This window comes from Echiichthys vipera (genome assembly GCF_963691815.1).
Source record: "Echiichthys vipera genome assembly, chromosome: 21".
Taxonomy (NCBI): domain Eukaryota; kingdom Metazoa; phylum Chordata; class Actinopteri; order Perciformes; family Trachinidae; genus Echiichthys; species Echiichthys vipera.
This window is the reverse complement of record NC_139846.1, coordinates 6,322,853-6,347,454: the sequence shown is the minus strand read 5'-3', so window position 1 is coordinate 6,347,454 and position 24,602 is coordinate 6,322,853. Positions and strand designations below refer to the sequence as shown.

At 40.9% G+C, this 24,602-nt stretch overlaps 1 protein-coding gene across 1 annotated transcript in view; it reads right to left on the bottom strand.

Moving 5' to 3' along the window:
- Positions 1–24,602, bottom strand: part of LOC310963647 (cadherin-18) — a gene marked incomplete at both ends in the record, with an annotated part of 90,939 nt that overhangs the window by 10,669 nt on the left and 55,668 nt on the right. Inside the window, 3 exons of the mRNA XM_083936537.1 lie at positions 493–744; positions 13,209–13,326; positions 16,738–16,859. Coding sequence (XP_083792663.1) covers positions 493–744; positions 13,209–13,326; positions 16,738–16,859 — 492 coding nt within the window. The remainder of the gene's footprint in view (positions 1–492; positions 745–13,208; positions 13,327–16,737; positions 16,860–24,602) is intronic.

Genomic DNA, 24,602 nt, shown 5'->3' with positions numbered 1-24,602 from the left:
AGTTGCATAGTAAAGAGAGTGGATTTGATTTGAATTTCACTTGTCAACAAATGTGATTTAGGTCTAATGTGATTTTCTGATATCAGCTGCCTGTGTATACATGAATGTCTTCTTTCAGCTGAATACACCTCCTCTCTGAATCACACTGACCCTGCAATCTCCATTCCATTCTTCTTAGCGGTCTTTGTCCTTGTTATCATTTTTTTCTAGTAACCTCCCATCTAGACTCCTCTCTGTGTCCTCTTTTCCTATCCTTCACATCCTTTTCTTTTTCTTCCACCTCTGCCCTCTCTAACTCTTTCCACCCTCATTCTTAATTCTACCTGTGTCCTCACGTCTTTTCATCCCTCCTCTGCCCTTGTCAAACCTTTTCAAACCCGTCCAGTTTTCCCTGCTCCTCTATGGTTCATCTCCTTCATCCATGCCCTCAGGATATTTGCCCGCGGGCAACTCCCCTCTCTGCTGCAGTCCCCAGCTGCTGCCCCAACTTACCCAGCAGGATGACGATGCACAGCAGGATGGCAATCAACGCCCCTGTGCTGAGACCCGCTGAGGAGAGGAACGCCTCGCCTTGGCACATTCGGATCCTGCCATGGCTCTGGCACTGGCAAACCCGCAGGATCAAGGTGCTGGTGCCGCTCAGCGACGGCTCCCCTCCATCCCACACCACAATGGGCAGCTCGTACAGCTCCTGGGTCTGGTGGTTGAAACGCCGCCGCCTGGCAATGATGCTGGCCGTGCTGTCTATAATGAAAAAAACATGTTGAGGAAAATTAGAGCCCTTGGCTAAGAAGACGTATTGATGGTTTCCTCTTTCTTCAGATTTATGTCCCTCTTTTAGTAAAGCCTACAATAACCTATTCAGAGAGACATTTGGGTCAGCTAAACAGAAAAAATGAATCCAATCCAGTGTTCACTATTTAGAAACAGATTATTAGTATCTCAAGCAGGTAGATTTTTTACAATGGTGTCTTAGTGTTTGTTTACTGTTTTGATGTGCTGTGAAAGAGCAGTTCACTTCGGCCTCTGCAGAAAACACTCTTACTGTTTTTGTAAGAGTAGAACAGGCAAATGAGAGAGAACCCAAAGAGAGGTTTTATGAAAAGACGAGGAAGCATATACACACAGATGCTTGAATACACGTAAAAAAGAATAGAAATGTGGATTGAAAAGGAGCTTATTATTTGACGTGTTATGTCAGTACTCTCCAACAGGTGCACTGTAACCTGAATGACATAACCACAACAATGACGGTGATGAAACAACTCTAATTGGCTTGAACTCATACCTGTAACAGGCACAATGTGTACAACCACTCCACACCAATATTCAGGATGAAATATGTTCTGAATTCTTCAAAATAAATGTATACAAGCTGGTGTTCTTATTTCTGTGTGTTTGTCATAAAGATGGGATATCTATGCGATGCACAGAAGGCTGCCTGCTGATGTCCAACTAAAAAAGCCTTGGTTACTTAAGCCTAATTTATGTTGACATCAGTGCATTGCAGAACTAGAAGGATATTGTATAAATAAGGAATAATATTAATATATGTACATGTATAAACATATTAATACATGAATAAAAAAACAATCTAACAGTACATGGAGCTCCTGCATGGTCAGCAACAGGGGCAACATCACTGCCAGATCAGCCATTAGGCGGCATTCATGAGCCACTGCCCACCAATTCCAACTGAAACCAAATCACGATGTTGCACTGACTTCCACCACGGATGGTTTTGTTCATGTTAAAGTTGTACTCGACAAGATTTGAGATACGTTGCATCCTCTGTGGCAGTAAAATGTAACTGCAGGTGAGCCTGTTCTTTCAAAGCCTCTTTCTTGTCACGTTCATGGTCACTTTGTGTGTTAACGATTGTGGGTTTTATTTTGCTCTTTTGTAAACTTTATTGAAACACATTCACCTCTCTACTTCAAGTACGTCCCCTATATGTTATCCTCTTAAATCAATACACAAAAACATACAAGTTCCTATTCTATACTTCTACCCTTACTACTTTATTTTGACAACATCAGTGTGAAAAGCAGAGTTCCACAAACTTTCTGAAATGGGTTCTATGGGTAGCAGCAAGTTGCCCCTTTACAGACACACCCACTTAATGATAATCCCGGATGCAATATTCAGCATGTAGTGTAAATGTGTTATTTTTGTCAATTCTAAAATGGTGTATTTTAATCTTTCTTCATACTAGGTTCCCTAAATAGTCTTGGAATTGCATAGCTTGGGTAGGTCAGGAAAGCAGAGACTCTTGTATCAATGTGTCCTGATGTTAGTCCCCATAGTAGCCATTTCTTGCAGAAACCTCCAAATGTCAAAAGTATTTGATATCAAATCACAGCATTAATTTTTCTATGGTGTTCCCCAAGGTCTGGGTGTCTTAATGTGGTATTTTTTGGAGGACTTTTGTCCTTTTTTGTCCTTTTTCTTTGTTTGTTTTGTTTTTAGAAAATTCTTGAGTGGTAAAACATTGTTAAATTTATCACATCAAAAGAAAATTAACTCAACCCAAAAATTGCTGCGACAACAGGAGACATACAGTAATTGAGCTTGAGAATGGTAATCATATACTTCCATCATAATGTAAAGTTTGGTACCCCTAAAGCTGCATGTGGTCCCAGCCTGGACCCCCATTTGAGATCATCTAGAACTGCCACTGTCTGCAACGTGGTGTACAAGAACAGCTGAGAGATGATGACATTTCAAATGAGATGATACTTACTTTATTTATTATTTACTATATTTACTATGCTTAATATACTGAATGTATATTTTGAATAATTTCAACAGTCCTTCGTTTTGTTTTGATTTGATGAACAACCTAACATTGCTAATGCATCCTGCTGCTGTATGTAAGTGCCCAGTATAGTGGAGTATTACAGTATAATACCCATTCATATTGAGCTTTACTACACCATTTGAGGCGATTACATGGCTAGCATAGCTGTTGAGGCTATCTTATAGCAAGGCTGTTCAGTTGTTGTGCAACAGTACAGACTAAGCTCACATTTGTTTCAAAAGGCATGTACTGTATGCTAAGAAGCTTACACCAACACGACCACATCACACGCTTGTGTTTGACATTAGGACTCTAACATGCAATGCTTACTGGTACATGCAGGCTTATCTGAGCTGGAAAGGACAGGTTAATATATTTTTACAAGATATTGTTAGTTCTAAAAATGCTGAATCGTGCAGAGGGCAAACTTTTTTTCCTTTCCACCCAGCGAAAACACCTCGGCGCACGGCACTATCGTGCTGCTGCTCTGAGACCTTGCCTCCCACTCCAATCTCTGCACCATCTATGAATAATTACAATGATCGACAGTTGGAATGACAACACGTACTTCAAGCTTTATTAAGTCAGACTCGCAGTATCACCATATCAGCAAGCAGATGGGTGGGGGGGTTGAGGGAGTGGAATGTGGAATGGAGAGATGCAAATAACAAGGAAGAGAGATGGGGAGTTGGAAGATGAGAAGGAGGCGAGTGTGTGTGTGTGTGTGTGTGTGTGTGTGTGTGTGTGTGTGTGAGTGTGTGTGTGTGTGTGGTTGCTAATATTGGTCACATCCACCTTGCATGGAGGCTAAGAGAAACAAGCTGTGTGTAGGTCACAAACTTTACATTTTGAAGCACAGGTCCTTGTACAGACCACAATGAGGAAGTGCACATCAATTATTTCGTCATGCTAATTTCACATTTAACCACCTTGCCACAGGTGGGTGCAGGAGAGCTGTGCATGTTGTTGATGCCATGAGATGGGCTATCACCACCTACAGTACATGGCACCCACATAAGAGAAGGGGCTGCACTTAATACAGGTTAACCATGTTGTGACAGCTCTCACTATGTAACAGCAACTGCAGTGCGAGGCAGGTGACAACTCCAGCAAATGAGGGAAAATATACTATTAAGAGCATTTAACACAAACATTGAAAATGACACTGAATATTTTGCAATTATTTTCTGGTGTATGGTTTTCTATCACGTAAAATTGGCATTAATATGCATGTTTTGTATGTTCTACACAACCCTGTGTAATTCCCTCTGCACTACGTTCGTTAAGTCAGACAAGGAGCCACTGACTGGAAAATGGCCTAATTTTTTTTTTCACTTCTCTAAAAGCATTGGCATTATATGCCAGGCATCACTTACATGAATTTCCGTCTCTCTATCTCAAGATATGAATTGAAGTAAGATGTCACAGCAGAAGATAAAAAAAAAGACGTGCAAAAATTAAAGAATTTTAGGGGGATATTTGGACTCAACTACAGTGTGATCTCTGTGGTCACTCTCAACTCTTTCTCGTAGTTTGTTTTCTTAATTGAAAACATTTAATGACTCATAAAAGACAGGGAAGCCATTTAAACCATATAATCCCTGATTAACAGCATAAACTGATACAATGAAAGATACCATATCAGGAATGCAAATATTTGTCAAAGAGCTGCTTAACTGTAAAACATATGAAGTGTGATAAAAGCAGACTAAAAATATAACAATAATAGACATGCAACACTGCTACATCGCTGCAGACTTCACACTTGCCTACATTTGCACTTAGCTGGCTTCCTTGTGAGCTCTGGTGGGTGTGTGTAGGTGCCACTTATGGGAATCAGCACAAATCTTCTCTCCAGTTGCCATTTGGAGCATGACATACACTGTGGCTGGCACTATTTTGACACAGGTTATACATTGGGTCAAATTCTAAAAATTGGTACTTTTCAGGATGGCTCAAGTTTATATACAAAAATACACTTATACACGTTTCGGTTAATCATAGAGATGCACCGATCTAATACCCGGATTGGATATCTGCTCTGATATTGACTAATTAGCTGGATCGGATATCGTAAGAATGAAGCCGATCCAGAATTCTGATCCAGTAATTTCTTTTTTATTAATATCACACAGCAATATAGTTACAGTGATCAAGTCACTTCAATTCTGTTTGCAACACCAGTTACATCATCAAGCAGAGCATGCACAGCTCCTAGTGATGAGCAAACACAGAGCAACATGAAGCAAGCACCAGACCGAGCCAAGTCTGCTGTTTGGAAACCTTTCAACTTGATACGCAAAGCGAAAGTTGCGAGGGGTGGTGATAAAGTTGGTGAATTTAACACCACAAACTTAAATAAGCAACTTCAAAAGCCCCATGCTAAAGAGCATGCAGAGCTCAGAGTAAGCGGGTAGAGAGTACAACGAGGCAGCTAACTTTGGTGGATGCACTGCAAAGATGGGAAAAAACTGCCAGCTGGCAGCGTGAAAGCAACCTACGTAACAGAGAAGGTTATGGAGTTTATTGTTTTGGATTCGCAGCCCTTCACTGTTGTTGATAACGAAGGATTCCATTGCCTACTTGAACATCTTGAGCCAAGGTACAGTTTACCATCTCAATTTTTTTTTCTGAGAACGCTCTGCGTGAACTGTACAAGAAAGTGTGCAAACACATATCAAAAGAATTAAAGGATGCGACATCAATGAGCTTAATGACACTTTTAAGTTTAACTGTGCATTGGTTAGACACAAGTTATTCATCTCATAGCGCAATGCTCAGGGCTAAAAACTTCCATGGATCAGTGGAATATTCTGTTGACAAAAGGGTCACATCCTTTTGAGGGAAAATGCCAGCAACATGAAAAAAGCCATGCACACCGTGGGAGTGCGCATCTTGGGCTGCTTCCGTCACTGTAGCTCGTAGTCAATGACGGACTGTTGTCACAACGGAGCGTGAGTGATGCCATTGCAAGCGGCCGACAAATTGTGGGACATTTTAAACATTTCCAACTTGCGTATTCAAGGCTCCATGCTTCTATCCAGCTCCAAATGAAATGCAACCCAGACGCCTGCAACAAGACGTCAGGACGAGATGGAACAGCACGTATTATATGATAGAGAGTCTTCTGGAGAAGAGGCGAGCCCTTGGTGCCAATCTTGTTGAGCATGACCTGCCCGTGACACTGATAGTCCACCAGTGGACTTTGCTGGAAAAAACTATGACTGTTTTAATGTGATTTGAAGAGCTCACTAGGAAAGTCAGCTCATCCACCGCCTCTGCCGCTGATGTCATTCCAGCCGTCACAGTCATCAAGCTCATCCTGGCTAAGGAAAATGAGGCCCATCCTGGAATTAAAACAATGAAAACGACCCTGTTACAAGCTGTTGACTACTTTATTGGAATATTGAAGTTAATTAAGCCACTTCTGTTTGTTGGCTTCATCTGCTATATTTTATATCAGATCAGATTTTGAATATCTGTTTGCACTAAATGTTTACACGTTACCTCTGTTTATTTTTCTATTTTTGAACAAGTTAATTAAGCCATTGTTTGTTGTGTTTTAGGCAGCTGCTATATTTCATATTACATTGTAAAATATCAGCACTTTAGATGGAAGTGTTATTTGTTTTTGCTGCTAATGTACACTTTGTTATATCTGTGTTAATTTCTTACCTTTTTTTTAACAAGGCTAAATGTAAAAAACCTCAATAATGTAATACTGTGACAAGCTTCAGCTGTTTGCTGTGCACGTTTTGAAAAACCCAGCAAGAGACAAGCTGCACTGCCCTCTGCACAAATCCTGCTGTTTCAGCAGATAATGGGTGTTTGGGAATCTAGAAGTACAACACCCATTGCGAGTGAAGTGTGAATGACATAAAAGCTAATTAAACGTCCCACATATCAATGGCTTGACAGGGCTTCTTTCAGCACAGCTGATTAACTGTAACATTATAAGGTCTACTGTATGCACGCTTTAAGAAGTCGCCTTCAGAAATCAATTGATCTATTTGTGTATGTGAGTTATTTAGAGATCATAGGCTCCATTTAATTGCCTTTTTAGAAGCAAATGTCATCACAATGTGACAGATAACAAGATCAAAGAGGCGTCCCATTTTCAGTCATTGTAAAGTAGGCGTTGAATATATTTTAAAGCCCTTTTTACAGAACAGGTTTGTCACAAAGTGCTTTCCTGGAGCAGCTGAGCATAAGCACTCCCCTTGTGTTAATGGTGACTAATATGCTGTAGGACTTTGGCCTTCGCATCAACACATCTGCAAGTCAACTCTAAGGAGCTTTGGCTTCATCTCTGCAAACTAAGATCACAATTTCAACAGAGCTGTAGCTGTTCTGGGGCTCAGGAACAATTGTAACAAGGTAATAGCTTTTAACAAATCTGATATGGTTGCAAGTATGAGAAAATACCTTCACCAAAAAAGCCATAATGCGGCACAAAATAATAAAGGGAATCTTCTCGTCTTCCATCTGTCTCCATTCTTTGCGCTTGTTGGTGTAGCCCAGATGGGCTCCCATCTTGAGATATGGTAAAGAACTGTGTTGGCTGTCAGGCTGGAGACTGATATTGAAATGGAAAGATTTAACACTTCCAACACACAGTCATTGGATTAAGGAAATGATGTACCACATCAAGTTAGAGAAGATCAGATACACTGTCAGGGGGTCTACTAGGAAATTGTATGATATTTGGCAGCCTTTCTTAATGTTTGTGGAATATATGGAGGCATATAATATAGTACTGTAAATCTCTGCTGCTACCCTATGTCATTTCTTTCCTTTTTCTCTCATTTCTTCTTTATGTCTGGCTATATGAATTCTGTATTTCGAACTCTGTATCTTATAATGCTGATGCTGTTACTCTGGTATTTGGGGAAAGGGCAGGGGGGGATTTACTGTCTTGTTTCGTTTTTGTTGGACCGTTGTTAAATTGTAAACTGTACATTTTTAAAACTGTATAAAAAGGCCTTGATCAAAAAAAAAAGAAGCCATAATGCTTTGGTTAATGGGATTTTCTAAAGTCATAATTGTTAAATTACCTGGAATGAGTGAGGAATCAATTGCACATCTAATTTGTTATTTAATTAAAAAAGTAGTCATTAAACATACCAGAGTGTCTCAGACTATATCCTCTTTTTTACTTCTGCAAGAAACTGCACACAGCCACACAAATTTCAAGTTTCATGAGCATCCATTGTGAGCAATATATAAGTGAGAAGGAAAAGAGGTCATGAGAGAGTTAGTCGTGTGAGTGACTGAGAGGGATTTTGTCAGTTGCACAACAACAGAGGGAGGTATTAGGCACAGGCAAAGAGCAGCTTCCAACTGTTGGTCTGCTACAACAGTGATGAAAGAAGCTGCTTCGAGTGTGTGGAGCTTACTTAATTATCAGACACAGGAGTCACCAGTATGGTGTATTGTGCTTCTCTCACTCTCACCCGGTTATTGTGAACACTGCAAATCTTCTAATACACAGTGGCAGTAAAACGCTATATGAGTCTGACACCACTTTGGAGTGAAGAGATGACTGCACTGGAGATGAATGAAGCAGCATAAACTCTGGGTGCAGCGGCTTAACATTAAGAAGAAGGTTTTGAAAGTGCTGATGAGCTCTGGGGAATTTAGAGGGAAAAAAATAGGGGATGCGAATCATTTATGGTGGACAAGGAATTACAATATAAATGAGTAAGCAAGCAAATGACAGAGCAGAAAGGAAACAAAACAGTAATCATGATGCTAAACACTGTAATATAATGGTTTGTCATTTAAAGTTTTTGGCTTGAAATTGGCACTTTTCTTCATCAGTATGCTGCTGAATATAACAGATGGTATGTCTGTGTTTGAAATTGTGCAGTTCTTGAAGCAAGAACCACTTTCCTTGTCTAAAAGCTAGCTTAAAGAGTGCCCTAGATCAAGGCATTTAACTACTCTGTGGTCAACAGAATAAGCATGAGGCTTTACTGGGCATCTGACTCACTTTCATCTGGTCAACTAACCGTCCAAAGTTGCTGCTCTGAATCAGAACATGCTCTTTAACAGCAGTCGTGGTTAAAGAAAGGACGCTGTACGAGGAAACAGAAGGCATACATTGAGAGTATTGCAGGATCTGTTACCATAGGGATAAATGATCATTTAGGAAATTATTCCCACAACTATGTCATTCAAAACGTTCACTTTTCTTTTCTTGTTCACTCTCTGACAAATGATTAAAAAATGAATATTTGTTCATTTCCATGTCATGACACATAATCGTTCCATATCACCAGAGAATATATCACAGATAAAGTTATGGAATAACAAGATCCTGTGGGATGGTGTGCAGCAGGGGCTAAATCCAAATTAAAAGGCACCATTACTCAGATGGCATGAGCCAGAAACATTGCTATATATCCTTCAAAAAAGAAGGGATTCCTTCATGAATGCTTTGGGAATATTTTGCCGCAGAAGCCTCTGTTGTAACAAATCTAACAACTTTTGAGAGACTCACTTTGCAAGAGTGGGCCGGATTTTCAAATGGTGGCTATTTCGGTTGGAATTTAATTTGCTTTATGCGCTCAAAATAGACCTGACCAAATCTTTCAAATGTTAAAGCCTATACCCACCTGGCACTGGGTCTAGGACGATGCCTTGACTTCCCTGATCCAAACAGACCTTTCAAAGACACTAATCCATAGAGAGCTTCTCAGGTCCCACAGGGCATCACATTCTCACTTTCAACTCGTCACACATGGTCAGGACCCGTTTGTGACAATAAAGTCAGGGACCCTGACTTGTAAAATGTTGCTGAAAGAAACCCACAAAATGATCACAAAGAGATGCTAAGTAACCACAAGTATACAAAAAATGATTCTATTCAAATATATTATTCATATTTTTAAATAATACACCAACGAGGCATTTTGAGGGGTACAGAATGAAATTATTGCTTTTCCATAAAAAAATATATTTAGTCTGAATTAATATTTTAAACATTTTTTGATGGGTTTGACATTCCATTGTACCAGCCAATAGCGGCCGGCATTGCGGGTTGCCGAGGTGTCTGTTGTTTGGCACAGCTACTTTAGGCTGGCACTGGGTTAGGCGCAGGCGGCGTTATTTGCAGAGGTGTCAAATGTATTCAAATTCAGTTCTTAAGTAGAAGTATAGATATTTGGGTTTTAAAATACGTCTGTAGAAATATTAGAACCAACTCAAGCTCTTTACTCAAGTAAAAGTAATAAAGTACTAGTTTCAAAACTACTTACAGTATAAAAGTAAAAGTAATGTAAGGAAAAAAATGCCATCTAGGATAAATGCTTAGGCCACGCCACAGGGGCCTGTGGTGCACTATCCCACCTCCCTAAAAACATTTTTCTAAAGACCATAATGACTATTGTTATATTAAAATGTTAATGTTGAAGTTGAGTTTTTGAAAGCTATTAGCTCGTGATACTTGGATGTACAGGGCTGGCAGCGCATTTGAAAGTTGTTTTCGAATCCAACCATTTCAAAAATCTCTTAAAGGTACGACCAGGGACGTAGAAGGGTTGGCTGCTCTTCTTGGTTACCAACCTCTCTGCTGGTGCTTGGTTGGGACATTTCACTCCAATTCTCTTGAGTCTCTGCCTCGCACATCTTTGTACTAGGCTACATACTGTACGTCTGCTATTTCCTTGCTGAAGTGTACAGGATTTGTGTCATGTGCAGATGGATGTGGATTGCTTACAACCAATAGGGTTTTAGAATGGCATAAGTTTATACTTCCTATCCAACCATAATCAAATTCCCTCTATCCAGATGGCACGATTTATCTGGATAGGTTTTTCTGTGTCTGTGTGTTTTTTGAATGATGAATAGACGAAAACAAGCAAAAATTAAATAGGTGTAACAAGTAGGGATGTATACTGCTCATCGATCCAGTACAGTACTAGTACTACAGTACTCTTTATATCAAATTGAGAATTTAATAAAAACTGCTTTATTTTCTTGTACCTTATAATGTACGAAACAAACTGCCAAATCAGCAGCATATTTTTGAAAAAAAATACAGTCATGTTTAACAATTCACTTTATATATACAGTATAACAACATAAAAAATACAGTGGTAGTATGGGCATCACATTATTATTCCAGTGTTTTTATAATGGGCATTGCCCTTGGACTGTATAAAAATTGCATAATATAATGCTAGCATAACTGAACATCCCTGAGGTGGATGGGGAAACTCAGCTGTCAAAAACGGTTAATTTATCCGTCTGAATATTCTGCACTTTTAGATCTCTTGAGAGGCTGCTCATGTCCCTTTACATGCAAAACCTTTGTTGCACTAATTAGCATTACTATTTGCATTATTTTTGGTAAAATAAAGCTTCACTTTAGACGGCTTAGTTCTGTCCACCATCTCTACAGCGCCCTGTGTGAGAGTGTGACAGACAGTGAGTGAATGGGTGAATGGGAACTGGGTTTCGGTACCCATCCCTAGTAATGAGGCTATTTTTAAAATGTAAGGAGTTGAACGTACTGAGATATGGTGAAAATGTAACGAGTAGAAGAAATAGAAGAAAAATAATTACTCCAGTTAAGTATAGAGAACCAACATTTCTACTTAAGTAAGGTAACAAAGTATTTGTATTTGTTACTTGACACCTGGTTATTTGTCCCAGCAGCTGAGTGACCGGAGACAGGCAAAAACCAGAGTCAATATAGGCCAAGCATTCACTCCATGGACTGAGAGAAAGGAGAGAAACGCCAGTAAAACGCACGCCCAAATGGCTACGTTTCCCCTTGATCGCTAACATCACTTTCATCTTTACTTAGCTGTAACAGTTACGGCTAACGGTAACTGTCAGTCAAACTCATTCTCCATATTCAGCCTTTAATAATAAAGATGAAATAGTTACTCTAAGACATTTTGGCTACCCCCTTACCTTTACATATAGTACTAGTATGTGCGGCGAAGGAGGACATCATTTGAATTGTAACCTTCATAACTAGCAAAACTGGCAAACATCTCTCTACACAGAACAAGGAGCACTGGTAGCAAATAATAACTGCATCATTGTGGCCAGCTTGTTGTTGGTTAACAAGTGATATTTTTAGGATGATCTTCTATAAGCTTTCTGTCATGTCCCATTGTTATTCCAGAACACAGCATATGGGAAATCAGCAGGAGATGTTTTGCAGATAATGGAGGTGTACCTCTTTGGGTTTTCCCAAGAGAAACAAAGTGACAAAGATAAGACATATATTTAATGTGTGTTTTCACAACATAGTATCATCCAAAAGGAGATGCCAAAATAAGAGTCCTCAAACAGTTGTTATAAAAAACGTGTAATTTTATACCAAGCCCAGGAATTTTCAAAACAGTTTCTTCAATTTTCGATTAGGTAAAAATGTTTGGACCCCAGGGGGAATGAGCGCTTCTGCAGTATACAGTAATACATATAATAAATGAAAAAATACGATCAAGCGCAGAAAACTAAATAATATGTCCTCTCCCCCCAACAAATACAATCACACTTCCACTTCTTGGGAGGGTTAAACAGCTTTCAAAGCTACTCTACTGGGTTAGTATATGTAAAACAGGAGCAAATAACGAATAAATTATTTACACCACATTTTCTCTCTTCAAAAATGATAGTATATTGTCCTCCAGGAGATAAAGGTCTTTGGATTGGTGTTACGCTTTGTTTGATTCATCTGTCCCTTAGGAGTGGAGGTGAGCGTTATCTCTAAGAGCCACTTACATGAATGCAGCAAAACTTGCCACTGTAACTGAATGTAGTTGAGGTAGACAAGGGAAGGCTTGTGGTGGGAAGCAACTGGACCAAGGGCTAAACAGACTTATCTCCTATTATCGCATCGATTTTTTTGATCTCTCTCGCGCTCCCTTCCTCTCTCTTTTCTTGCCTCACTCCGGCTCACAGATTCATCTGGAGTGCTGCGAACTCCTCCTCTCAGTGGGCAACTGTGAGATCTTCTGGCTGAGAGCTTTTAAAAGCCTTGTGATTGCAGACCAACCTAGTACTAGGTATTCACCTGAGACTGAGATGGTTGCCATGGCAACACCTACTTTTGGCCCTAAGCCCACACCAAATAATGCACGCAGGAGGGGAAAGAGGGAAGCGCCAGAGTGGGTAATCCATTTGACAACACAATGCGCAAACATGCCAAAACCTCTATGACTCTTGTGTTTCAGGAGACCTGACTCCAGAGTAGATCCCAGTGGCATTTGAATCTCCTCTGTCTGCCACACCCAGTTGACAGAGCACATTGCATCTCCAAGATATGAAGAAATCCTTATTTGTTTGGCTCTTGTGAGTGAATGTAAACAATGAGGATGGAAACCTGCCCTGAAGGCAGAGGGCAAAACTCATAAGAAATGCAAACAAACATATTGATCACTTTAATTACCTTCATTGTCCTTCAGGGTGAAGTTGGGATTAACTGGTAGCTGGCTTGGAAGAGCAAAGGAAAATCGTAGTCCATTGGCAAAGTCATCCTTATCCACTGCTGTGACAGTCTGGATAACCTGTTGTTCAGAACAGAACACGCATCCAATTAACTGCCCAATTTAGAATCACACTTTAGTCTAATTGCATGCAGGACTTGATTAAGTTTATGGTGCATGCGTCATTTGTTCTCACTGGCTGTAGGTCTCTGACCTTTGTTCCTCTGACCAACAGGTATTGTATAATTTTCTCTTCTACCTGTATGCTGCCTGAAAAAGAGTGTCTAGTTGTGATGCTCGGATTTCAGAACACTTGGCCTTTGGCAGCTGATGGGGCCGGCATCTAACAATGAAAAGGGGTGCTCACGGGGCAACTTTACCACCTTGTCTGTCAGTGTGTTACCCTTAATTGGTAAAAGAGAGTGAGAGCGAGGCGGAAGCAGGCCTTGAGATACAAAATGAACTGATAGCCCCTGTCACCACAGGGAGTTCTTATCTTCAACGTGAGAGTCGGGTGTTGTTATGCCTCTGGTACACTTGCACAAGCCTTTACCTGTCTTTAACTGTGTAGTAACTGGATGTTCTTTGTGGTTGCTTGAATTTTCGTAGGTGGATGTAATGGTTGAAAGGGCGTCACTGGTGGGAGATTCTGGTGAATAGAGCACGGTTCTCTTTCTTCTAGTGTCAATGGCTCCACTGTTGAGTTGTAATGATTTTGTTGTCTATCAGTGTGGAAAAAGCAGCTAACTGCCACTTGATAACTCTTAAAATCAGTATAATGGGATATATTTAAAACAAGGGGAAGCAATGCAATTTGCCATCAGCTTGTTAATGTCTGCCTGAGGAAAAAATACCCCTTGGTTGGTTTCTGAGTATGTGCAAAGTTGTTTTCCATAGTGCCATATTTGGTTTAGAGAGTAATGACACTGTAATGTGTCCTCGTTTGGATTTCTTCAGAAATCTTATCTATATAGAGGTCAGACTACTGTTGAAAGTACTGTACTATATATTTAATACATACATTAAGGAGTTAACAGTTACAAATTGTTGAGCAGTACAGTGCTGTGATTGTTGACTTGATTTCTTCTCTTGCTGTTCATCTCTTTGTTTTTCTATTTCCACACTCTTCAGATCCAAGAACCAGTTCACTGTATTATTTACTGGCAGACACATTTCAGCACCTGCTGTTCTCAACACCATAACAAATCTTCATTTTTGATTTCACAATGCCACCCGTCAAACTTGAATGAAGTTAACGTGAATATTGTGAATGATGAAACCCCTACCAGTGATATTAGGTCACAATCTTGCTAAACCCACATTAACACACACCTCTCTGTGAAGCCCTGTATATGGATACTCTATGTTTTACATAAGTGATAATGATGTTATCAGAGCACCGGGGAAGCTGCGTTTCTGTCAAAGACTATCTTAGTACCATCAGAACTGTAGGTAAGCCGTACGAACATTTACTTAACACTAGATCTGTTTTGCGTTTCCACTGCAGATGGTATCATAGATGTATTAAGAGAACTGTAAACAGTGTTCATTCGTATGAAATATGTTGATTGAGTGATGCATGAAACCAAAAAAGTTTTGCACTGTTGGACCCATAGAACAGATGCATGATGCATGATGCTCAGGTTTAGCACTCCTAACTTGAATGAGGATTAAATGATTTAATCATGCAGCCCTGATATTAATATGAGTAATTTAAAAGGAGTTGTGATGTCTCTTTCATCGTGTAAGTCAAAAACTGAAAAAAGTTTTCATTCCCCATTGCTGTATTTCCTCTGCAATGAGGATGCAGACTAGGGTTTCCTGTTTACCGAAACAACAAGCAATGTACAAAACTCGACACATTTACTCAAACAGAACTATAAAGACTGATCAGGTAGGTGACGTTATGTTTAACATGCATGAAAAACTAAACATAGATGCACTCACGAGGACCGCTAACGTTACCCATTCTCTTGCTGTTTCTCCGTCACTACGGCAATCGCCCTCCTTAAACTGGAACAGCGGCGCTCAGTGAAGTGGCGTTAACAACGGGCTGCTTTAGGCTCAGACACTGAATCATTGATGTCGTGTTGTTGTGGTATAACAGTTATAGTTAACAGTGGACACACTGCACCTTTTTGGCTTCTTTTTTAAGTGTGAATTGATCCTCTGCCAGGCTGCATAATGCGTGAGATAGGAATTAAATGAGTCATCGAGGCAGAGATTCTAGCCCGATGCATTTTTGTAATCAAGTAACTTGAGTAATTTTTTCAGCCCTAATGCAGACAAACACCTGTACCTATCGTGTACATCGTTTCTCGCTCCACCATTTGGTATGAGATGAGAATGCTTGGTACCACAACAGAGGGGTTAGAAGAAACATGGCTGAATGGAGCGGTTCTATTGGTACCAGCCACAAGTTTTGACACTGGAAACTTAAAAATAACTGTTCTCTTTGTCAAACTGAAATGACTGCTTTGTGAAAACAAGGTTTACAGTTATCCCGAGGCCACTAACTAAAAGCAAAGAGAAGCTGTGTTCAAATTATCATCAGGTGTTTGTGGTCATTTTAAATAATAGATTTTACTGGTGCGCTGATTTAGAACAGAGGTTTAATTCCTCATTGGAACTAGATGTCTTGTTACAATTTTCCCAGACACCTGCCAACCAATCAGAAAATGAGTGAGTATCATATACCAAATTAAAATACAAACAGATTGTAAAATATTAATAAGTAGCTTTATTCTTTTATATTATATGATTAATGTGCCACTGTCTCATACAACACATTCAAATTCGTCCCACTTAATCCCCCCGGGGCCAAGATCCCCAAGGCTGTAATGCAACCTTAATTCAAATTTAATGCAAACCTTAATTCAAACTTTTCTTCCACTAGCTTAAAACTATTAAAAATGTATTTAGCTGTCTTCCCAGTTTATACTCCATCATCTTTTTGCCAAACAGCCTTTTTCAGTCATTTCCATGCTGCTGATTGCTCTATATCTCACAAACCTTCTTAATTTGAGCGAATCAAAGACTACTGAGAGCAAATTGGAATGAGCTTCGATTTAGAGCTGCCATGGTTTGCTGCTGAGATATACTCATTTTGGATGAGGGATGATTAAGCAGCTCTCTCTGGCTCATGACTGTGAACGTCCCCCGGTCTGATAAATGGCTATGTCAACACATGTTAGCATAAGTTAGCCATGTATTTGTGGCATTGTAGACTAACCAACGTTACATTGCTCTACCAGAGGGGGCGTGTCGTTAGGAGGCGAGGAGTCATGGAACACTTAGGGGAGGGGTTTGGTTGCTTTTTTTAAATTTGTCTCAGGGGCTCAACTCATTTTCAGAATGTAGACCATAGCTTTAATGCACAGCTATCAATATCTTCTAATGTGTCAGTGGTTTGAATGCGTGAGGAGATAGAGGGAGAGAAACAGAACAGAGATAGATGTTGCATATTTTTCTACATGAATTCTAGACTCTCACCTGTCCCGGCCTTGAGCTCTCGCACACAATGACCTCCTCGTCCGTGGCTATTTCTGGCGGATTGTCGTTTACATCCAGCACCTGGACGGTAACAGGAACATGACTGAGAAGGCTGGGGCTGTCTGTAGCAGATACAATGACAGATAGAAAGTCAGATGTAAGCCTTAATAACAAAGTAGAGCAGCATCACTGTAATTCCAAACTGGGGCACACTGCACTGTTCTTGTTAAAGTGCTTATGGGTTTTGTCTTACGCTGTGCTACTATAAAATCACTGAGGGATGCAACGTTGCAGAAGGCAATTAAGCACATCAGATCATCTTTGTGCAGCATTTTCTTGTACCAGTTGGTGTGCTTGGTTGTAATGCATTATTTGCCTCTTGCGCTGCATGAGCAACTTGTGAATTTTGTAGATTACCATCTTTCATTTTCATATAAAGTGGCAGCAACAAGAAAGCCACCTGCGGCACTGACATGAAAATTGTTTGAAATACATGATTTAACACTTATTTAGGATTAGCACCATCAGATTAAGATTTTTTTATTGCAGTATATGCCATGCGGTGGACACCTATATTCATACAGCATTATGCTGCCATGAGTGTAGAAATGTCAAGATAAAGTGCTCCTAAAAGTAGGACAGTAATGTTTAGATTTTAGAAATTATACCATTCTGATTAATTTGTTAAATATTCAACTGTACAATGTCATACATTTTTGTTCAACATTCAATCGGGGTTCATACCTAAAAAGCTTACTGGGTCATTTGCCAATGACTCCCATAACAACATATGACTGTTTTATTCACAGTCACCGTTTTTAACACGTGGTTAACTTTGTGAAGCTGAACTGCTTCAGTTTAGGCAGCAGAGAAACTTGGTTGAGTTGAGGAAAAGATCATTGTTTTGGTTAAAATGAGAATCCTTGTCTGTGACGTAATTACTTCTGTGTCATTGTTACGTATTAACATAGATCTGCAATACTCTCAACCCATGGGGCACCCCAGTCCCCAAGAGGAGAATATTGACTTTACTGGGTAGCTTCCAAGTGTAAGTGTTTTGGAGGTAGCAAAGTAGCGCTAACTCGTATGGGATTAACAGTAAACAAGAACGGTGTGTCGATCAGGACACGGGAATGAAGGAGATGTAATTTCTTCTTAGACTGTTCCAGTCTTATTTATTTCCAATTCTCCAGTACTCGGTATTGTCATCAGTCTAAACCAAATTATTTCCATAAGTCATAAATGAATATTACAAAAATATTGAAAGACTGTATACAAATTACAAACAATTCATTATACAGTATAGTACACAATCAACTCAAACAATGCATCTCAGCATGAACAAATACTTCCAATTATCTATCTAATGGGAAATGGTAACCTAAATTACATACAGTCTTTACTCAGATAACATGGCTGTATGCTACACAGTTTATATTAGGCAGATCCGAGCACGACGGCTCCACTCGCAGGTCATATAATGCACTACCTAATGTCAACATAAACACGTGAAGGACATTCCTCTCTCACGTGAAGAGCCATCACTCAACTACACAGCAGCTGAGAAAGAGCTACGTTAAATTAGCTTCATGGAAATATTAACATCGAACTGGCACGTAAAGGAGCATTATTAAACTCACAAGAAAGGAATAACAAAACAGCAAACACTTACTTTCTGTCAAGAACTCAATACCGTACCATATACAGTATCACTCACAGGAGAAACACGGGGGGAAAAAGGCACAGGAATTATAAGCACAAGATGATGCGCACTGCTTTCCAGCGCTTACCCTCAGCAGGCAATGACAAAACGAAACTTAACTAAGGAACGTCATTCTCTCTGGTGAGGAGATATGGGTAGAGGCTCCTAAATGACAGTTACTCATGGAAGTAAAAGCCTTTCAAACAGCCGCTCCCAAATGTGTAAGGCACGTTTGCGCCCAAAGAAAAGCTTAACAGTCAGGATCAGGGGGCCTTGAGTCCAGCGGGGAATCGACCTCCCCAGACGGGAGCGCCAGTAACATCACCAACCAAGCTACCGGTCGTGTGTACACCTGTCCCATAATGTTCACATCGGCTGATCTGATGCACCCATCGTTGCTGCGGTGAACCTTAATGACACGTCCAATGGGCCACAGGGCTCGCGGCAGCTGCGGATCCACCAGCAGGATGACGGCCTTATCGTAAAGCTCAGGAGGCGAAGAATGCCATTTCTGTCTGGTCTGCAAGCTAGGGAGGTATTCCCTGATGGTTCTGGACCAGAATTGGTCAGCGGGAATCTGGGAGTGCCTCCAACGTCTACAGCTAAGGATTTCCGTCTCTGGGTAGACCACTTGGGGAAACGATCCATCAGGCCGCCCCATGAGCAGACTGTTTGGTGTCACAGGGTCAATGTTCGAAATGTCGGCAGACACATAACCCAAGGGTTTTGAATTGAGGATTGCCTCAACCTCAAGGAGAACGGTGAGTAGGACTTCTTCTTGAACAGGTTGAGCCCTGTAGGTATTTTGGGTTTAATTGGATCAATAGTGTGACTATCAAATGAAATATTTGATAAAGAAAATTAATAAAGAAAAATTACTAAAAATTAATAACTTCAATTTATTAAAAATGTCACACGGAGAACCAATCAAATGTAGGGCCTTGACTCACGTTCATATTATGAGATTGAGTATTCTCGATAAACGTATCGTTAATCAAGGAAATATTAGTTATCACCAATAATTATCAAAGATAATAATAAAAATGACTCTAGTTAAACCAGAGTTTCTCGGGGCACCACCGTCATAGACGGAGTGATAACTAATATTAAAGTCTCATTAAATATATTAACTACTAATTAAGGGTTGAACACCGATAAATGTAATAGTTTAATTAGTTGAAGGATTTAAAAGTTATTTTCTTAGTAGAAGCTGGCTCATTCATCTTTGTGTAATATTAAATAATCAGACATATGGTAAACACAAACATTTATTAACAGATTAATAAATGCATCAAACAAAACACAATAAACTAACTAAAGCTAACAGCAAACGTATGTTTGTGTGTATGTGTTTGTGTGTGCGAGAGAGACAAAGAGAAGAGGTGGGGGGCTCGGACCCCTGCAGAGAAGGTGTGAACACTTAAGTTACATGAAGCACCAAAAGCCTGATCTCTCGGTTCTTATGACAAAGTTACAATTGTTTCTAGCCGTTCATAAAGTCCTATAACATGTAGTAATGCCCAGTTGGTGATTAGTTAACAGTCCATGAGAGGGGAGATGTTGCGTTGATTGATGCCAGTGGCTGGGTGAAGAAAGGAAGCTCCGTGGTAGTTCTTGTCTGATTGTGGCTCTTAGGCAAAAGAGGAAACAGATCGCTCTGTGCTGTGCTCAGTTAAGGATAACCAGTGGTTAACCTTTGTGGTGATCCTGGGCCATAGGCCAGGTCCAGGGCCGAGGGGACAGCGGGCAGCTGGTCTCCTGGATCCGCAGGAGCGCGTTGAGTTGAGTGTGAGATCCGGAAGAAAGAGAGGGCGAGAGATGGGGGGCTTCACTTTATATAGGCCCGGATGATGTCATTGCAAGTGAGTCAATTCAGCCAATGAACAGTTTGGGGTCCCTTGGAGAATTCACACCTGGGTGTGACCTGTTGTGGGGGAGAAGGCATGGCAGCCAGGCTTTTGGGCCTAGTCTTTGAGGTCTTTGTTTCAGCAGGCTTTGGGCCTACTTTTAATCAAACTGACAGTTCGAGTTAATCCAGAAAATGAACAATCATCTTTGGGTGCCGGTTGCACCTACATATCCCCCCGATGTCCTTGAGACTGCACCCGATGTGCGGTTTGAGGGGCATCTTTCACAGTCCATAGATGTACAGAGTTCATTTGTCAGTTCATTTAGTGTTTGCAACGTTTTGGGCAGTTATTTCACCAACTGGGAATTGGCTAAACACTACTAATATCTCGACTAGGCAAAAACAAAAGTTACCAAAACAAAATCTAAACATGACAATGGCACTATACGAACTACATAATAAACATTGTTTCTCAGCTTCTCTTCAGGTAAGTGAGAACAGAAGTGTTAGTTATGTAAATGTCTTAGGGTGAGATACAGATGAGATGCAGCTGTCAGTTGCATGAGGACAGTTGTATGTGTCCTAAACTAGTGTTTACCATTGAGCTTATTACAAAATACAAGTAGCTGATCCAAAAGTATTTGCAAAGTTTGTACAAGGTGTTAAGTCCAATTACAATTTGGGTCTTATTGAGTTTGCTGCGGCTGCTAACAAATCAAAGTTTACCAATTTAACTGTAATTAAGTAAGGCTGCTGAGCTTGCATTAATCTTACTGTCAGTACAGACGGACTGTTACATACAGAACCGAGAGGAGTGGACTCTGGAGCTCTGTTGTTTGAAGTTCTTCTTCACTCGTGGCTCAGGGCTGTAACGCTGCCTGTAGCCGTGTACAGAAAGACACTCAGAGGCGCTGTCACTGTCGGATTCTGAGCTGCGGTCAGAGATGCTGTGGTCATCATCTGAGCAGTGGTTTGGCAGGTCATTATGCTGGGCCAGGATCTCAGAATATGGCCTCTACAGCTCCTGCTCTGGGCATGACTATCCCGTGGCAGCTGGCGGACATGGCGTTTACGCTCTGCGTCCCTATGCTGTGTTTTGTCCCCCCTCTTCGATCTGTTCTGAGGGTTGGGTTCTGAGACAGAAGGTCTGTGTGACCTCACGGTGTTTGAGCTGCTGGAAGCAGATGTTGTTTCCCTTGCTTTGCAATTGACAACAGTTTCCCAAGCCACCTGTGCTATTTTCCTAACCTCGTTAAGAGAGAGGTTATCTTTTCTTGTCTCAAGAATAACATGCGTACGTATACAGGGATGAAGATTCTGCAAGTATAGGGACTTAAAGGTTTGGTTCTCTTCTAAGCCTGGTGCATTCTTTCCTTGACAGTATACAGTACATGTCTCAAACGTCTGTAATAGTCTCTGGGACTCTCTTGACGGGAATGTTTAATTTGACTTGCTGCAACCAAAGAAGCAATTTCGTCTGCAGTAGAAGCAAATTCTTCTGTCAGTGCATGACGGAGCTCATTGTAGTCATTTCTGACTCTGGCAGGTTGAGACTGTATAACCTTGTGGACAGCCTTTGAGCTGGTTTTCCACACAAGTTTAACTTTCTCTCTCTGTGTTGCATTGGGCAGGTCAATTAGATTTTCATCTAATTCCCTAAAATGGTCCTCAATGTTATGATCGCAGTTGTCTGAATCAAACACGTCCATATCTTTAGCTATAAGCTCAAGCTCTTCAAGGCGGGGACATTGTGATGTCACCGTTTGTGAAGGCAAGACTATGCTAGCTCTGTCATCACTCTCAAAGTGATGCAGTGAGGAGGAAGAGCAGGACTGAACTTCCCTGGTCGGCTCTGGAGAGGGTGTTAATCTCTCATTGAGGGAGGAATTTGAATTTGAAAAGCCAGAATCAGCGTGGCTGAATGACTTTGGTGGGGCAAGAGTTTCTGATCTAAGCTCTAACAATTCCTTTTTGTGGGAGAAGAGCTGTGACTCTGTTGAGTGCAAATCTTCAAAATAACGCAGGACTTTGTGATTTGCTATCTGAACTTCACTAATGAGATTAGCATTTTGAGCTTTAAAGGATTCTATCTCCTTTTCTAATGCTGTTTTGCTCTGACAGACAATGTTAATTTGCCGGTGAAAGTTCAGGAGCAAACATCTCAACACTGACCCTTTAGACGTGTCGCTGAGAAGTGATTCTATTTCTTTCCTGCACTCACTTAAGTTCAATGTGTTAATGAACTCAGGGTAGCCAGGCTTAAGGCTCTGTGCTAGGGAAGAAATGAAATTCTCTACACTTGGGTTCTCCATTGTTTAAAATGGAAGGTGAGAATAAAACTTGTTGTCTAGTACAACAATGCAATTGTTTTGGCTCTGGTGTTGCTTGGCAGACACCGTGTGATGTGACTTGGGCAGTACACTAGCCTAAAACAACAGTTCCTCTGGTCTACACTTTGTGGGTAGCTTGCTTCCTGCACGGGGAGGGGCAGCAACAGCACTTTGTGATTCTGGGACCAGACTTTGCACTAACTGAGATGCAGGGCAGTCAGTCAGGGAATATCTGTAAAGTACTACTCAAGCTGAGACACATGGAAGAAACAGCTGGGCATGTAACTTTATTTCACAGGGCTGGTAGCACACTGTGGCTCTATCTATCTCCACTCAGGTTGAAATGCAAGGCAGTTCCAACAGTTCAAGCTCTCGGGTTCAAAGGGCCGGGGGCACGCTATGAGTTATCAAATGAAATATTTGATAAAGAAAATGAATAAAGAAAAATTACTAAAAATGAATAACTTAAATTTATTAAAAACGTCACACGGAGAACCAATCAAACTTAGGGCCTTGACTCACGTTCAGATTATGGGATTGAGTATTCTCAATAAACTTATCGTTAATCAAGGAAATATTAGTTATCACCAATAATTATCAAAGATAATAATAAAAATGACTCTAGTTAAACCAGAGTTCCTCGGGGCACCACCGTCATGGACGGAGTGATAACTAATATTAAAGTCTCATTAAATATATTAACTACTAATTAAGGGTTGAACACCGATAAATGTAATAGTTTAATTAGTTGAAGGATTTAAAAGTTCTTTTCTTAGTAGAAGCTGGCTCATTCATCTTTGTGTAATATTAAATAATCAGACATATGGTAAACACAAACATTTATTAACAGATTAATAAATGCAACCAACAAAACACAATAAACTAACTAAAGCTAACAGCAAACGTATTTTTGTGTGTATGTGTTTGTGTGTGCGTGTGTGTGTGTGTGAGAGAGAGACAAAGAGAAGAGGTGGGGGGCTTTGACCCCTGCAGAGAAGGTGTGAACACTTAAGTTACATGAAGCACCAAAAGCCTGATCTCTCGGTTCTTATGACAAAGTTACAATTGTTTCTAGCCGTTCATAAAGTCCTATAACATGTAGTAATGCCCAGTTGGTGATTAGTTAACAGTCCATGAGAGGGGAGATGTTGCGTTGATTGATGCCAGTGGCTGGGTGAAGAAAGGAAGCTCCGTGGTAGTTCTTGTCTGATTGTGGCTCTTAGGCAAAAGAGGAAACAGATCGCTCTGTGCTGTGCTCAGTTAAGGATAACCGGTGGTTAACCTTTGTGGTGATCCTGGGCCATAGGCCAGGTCCAGGGCCGAGGGGACAGCGGGCAGCTGGTCTCCTGGATCCGCAGGAGCGCGTTGAGTTGAGTGTGAGATCCGGAAGAAAGAGAGGGCGAGAGATGGGGGGCTTCACTTTATATAGGCCCGGATGATGTCATTGCCAGTGAGTCAATTCAGCCAATGAACAGTTTGGGGTCCCTTGGAGAATTCACACCTGGGTGTGACCTGTTGTGGGGGAGAAGGCATGGCAGCCAGGCTTTTGGGCCTAGTCTTTGAGGTTATTGTTTCAGCAGGCTTTGGGCCTACTTTTAATCAAACTGACAGTTCGAGTTAATCCAGAAAATGAACAATCATCTTTGGGTGCCGGTTGCACCTACAGCCCCCACACCAGCATAACGTGCAGCCTTGACGGAGCGGACGTCTCTCTCCCAAACTCCGCCGAAGTGTGGGGATGCTGGAGGGTTGAAGTGGAACTTAAACCGTTGGCAGGTGAGTCGATCCTGCAGGATCGGTGCCATGCTTGCATTGGCCTCTCTTAATTCTTTTTCACCCCCTCTAAAGTTGGTTCCTTGGTCAGACCACCACTCCGCAGGAGTTCCTCTTCTGGCAATAAACCGCCTCAGGGCCATGAAGTAGGCATCGGTATCCATACTGTTCAGGAGCTCTAGGTGTACAGCTCGGGTGGTTAAACACTTAA